The 2,270-nt window shown below is 49.4% G+C and overlaps 1 protein-coding gene across 1 annotated transcript; it reads left to right on the top strand.

Moving 5' to 3' along the window:
- Positions 1–389: 389 nt before the first annotated feature.
- LOC140368724 (E3 ubiquitin-protein ligase TRIM39-like) lies at positions 390–2,045 on the top strand. Its single transcript, XM_072455769.1, has one exon. The coding sequence runs from the start codon at positions 429–431 to the stop codon at positions 2,043–2,045; it is 1,617 nt and encodes a 538-aa protein (XP_072311870.1). The 5' UTR covers positions 390–428.
- The last annotated feature ends 225 nt before the right edge of the window (positions 2,046–2,270 follow it).

Below are 2,270 nucleotides of genomic sequence, written 5' to 3'. Positions count from 1 at the left end.
CTTCTCCACAGAGAATATTGATGAATAAAGTCTATTCTTGATGTTTCTTCTTTTTGGACACTTGAATGTCTCTGTGTTTGTTCTAAAAGCTCTTTTGGTTTGTGTTTTAGAGTCTGTTTAGTCCAGACAAACATGAACATGATTCAAACACTAGTTTAGTCACGATTAGTCCATGAATCTTCTGACGTTTGAATGTGGGAGAGAAAAAGATGAACAGAACACGAGAGAAACCAGATTTATGAAGCACAATGTTCATGTTCAACATGTCTGGACTCGGTCTGGACTCGATACGGACTCGGTCCGGACTCGGTCCGGACTCGGTCTGGACTCGGTCAGGTTCAGTTTTCTCTCTTTTCCTCCTGGTGTTTGACTTTTCTGATGGAAAAGACTGATTTTAGAGTCACTGATGTTGACCTTGTGTTTCAGAGATGTCCTCCACAAGTGAAAGGAGCTCTGAGGAGACGTTCTGGTGCTCCATCTGTCTGGAGGTGTTCTCTGAGCCAGTGTCCACTCCATGTGGACACAACTTCTGCAAACGCTGCATCAGTGAGGCCTGGGCCCCTCAGGGCCCCTGCACATGTCCTCTGTGTAAAGAAGTCTTCCACAGCAGACCAAAGCTCAGCATCAACACACTGCTGCGAGAGCTGGTTTCAGAGGCTAAACTGGACAAGAACAAGAGCAGATCTATGAAGGAGATGACCTCTAGTGAGGTCCAGTGTGACGTCTGCTCTGAGCCCAAGCTGAAGGCCCTGAAGTCCTGCCTGGTCTGTCTGTCCTCGTTCTGTGAGACCCACCTCCAGCCTCATCTCACAGTCTCAGCGCTGAAGAGACACCAGCTGATGGAGCCTGTGGAGAACCTGGAAGACAGGATGTGTCCCACACACCAGCGCCCCCTGGAGCTCTTCTGTAGCACTGACCAGAGCTGTGTCTGTACCCTGTGTGGCCTTCTAGAGCACAAGAACCATGAGCTGTTGTCTCTGGAGGAGGCGTGTGAGAGCAGGAGGTCCTCTCTGCTGCACACTCAGGCTCAGAGCCAGCACATGGTGGAGCAGAGGAGGCTGAAGGTCCAGGAGATCCAGCGCTGTGTGGAGCTCAGTGACACAGAGGTCCACAGAGAGAGGGCTGTGGGGCTGCAGGCCTTCACTGATCTCATGCAGTCTGTTCAGAGGCGTCAGGACCGGTTCTTAGAGGAGCTGCAGGAGAAGCAGAGCCGGAGCCACAAACGAGCCCAGGAGCTGGTGCAGCAGCTGGAACAGGAGATCTGTGAGCTGGAGAAGAGCAGCACTGAGGCGGAGCGGCTCTCACGCTCTCAAGACCCCCTCCACTTTCTACAGAGCTGCCCTGCACTCACGCCCCCTGCTGGACTGAAGGAGTGGAGCAGCGTGAGCTTTGAGCCGGAGACGTGTGAGGGCAGTGCAGCCCGGGCTCTGTCTGAGCTGGAGAAACATCTCTATAAAGACTTTAACAAAGTGTTTAAAGCTGAACTGAAGAGAGTGCAGCAGTTTGTGGTGAACGTCACTCTGGATCCAGACACTGCTCATCCTCGGCTCGTTTTGTCTGAAGATCTCAAACAGGTTCATCTCACTGATGTGAAGAAGAAGCTCCCAGATTCTCCTCTGAGGTTTCATTATTGTCCTTGTGTTCTAGGAAAGCAGAGTTTCTCCTCAGGCAGGTTTTACTTTGAGGTTCAGGTCAAAGGGAAAACAGCCTGGACTTTAGGAGTGGCCCAAGAGTCCATCAACAGGAAGGGAGAGCTCGATCTGAGTCCTAAAAATGGATTCTGGTGCATCATCTTGAGAAACAAAGATAAGTACAAAGCTTGTACTGGTCCTTCTGTCCCTCTGTCTCTGCAGCGAGCTCCTCAGAAGGTCGGGGTGTTTGTGGACTATGGTGAGGGTCTGGTCTCCTTTTATGATGCAGATTCTGCAGATCTTCTCTTCTCCTTCAGCAGCTGCTGCTTCAGAGAGAAACTGTTTCCATATTTCAGTCCCAGTTTAAATGCTGAAGGTTCAAACTCTGCTCCTCTGGTCCTCACTGCAGTTTAGACTTTCAGAGGTCAAAGTGACTAAAACAAGAATTAAAGTTCTGAACTTCAGTCAAATGTAACTGTGGAACCTTTTGACTCCATTTTGGACTGAAAGTACAAAGTTCTTCTCTTTATAGTTTCAGTTCTTTTGAAATGTCTGAAGCTTTGTTTGAATCCTGTTCATGGTGACCTCCTGTGAGAGGGTTTTGGGTTCAAGACTCGGCTTTGAGCAAACTAAATATTT

The sequence above is a fragment of the Eucyclogobius newberryi genome, unplaced genomic scaffold (assembly GCF_026437365.1).
Source record: "Eucyclogobius newberryi isolate DKJ021-1_F unplaced genomic scaffold, fEucNew1.0.hap1 SCAF_20, whole genome shotgun sequence".
NCBI lineage: Eukaryota > Metazoa > Chordata > Actinopteri > Gobiiformes > Gobiidae > Eucyclogobius > Eucyclogobius newberryi.
The sequence above is the reverse complement of the archived record's forward strand: the minus strand, read 5'-3'. Positions and strand labels throughout refer to the sequence as shown.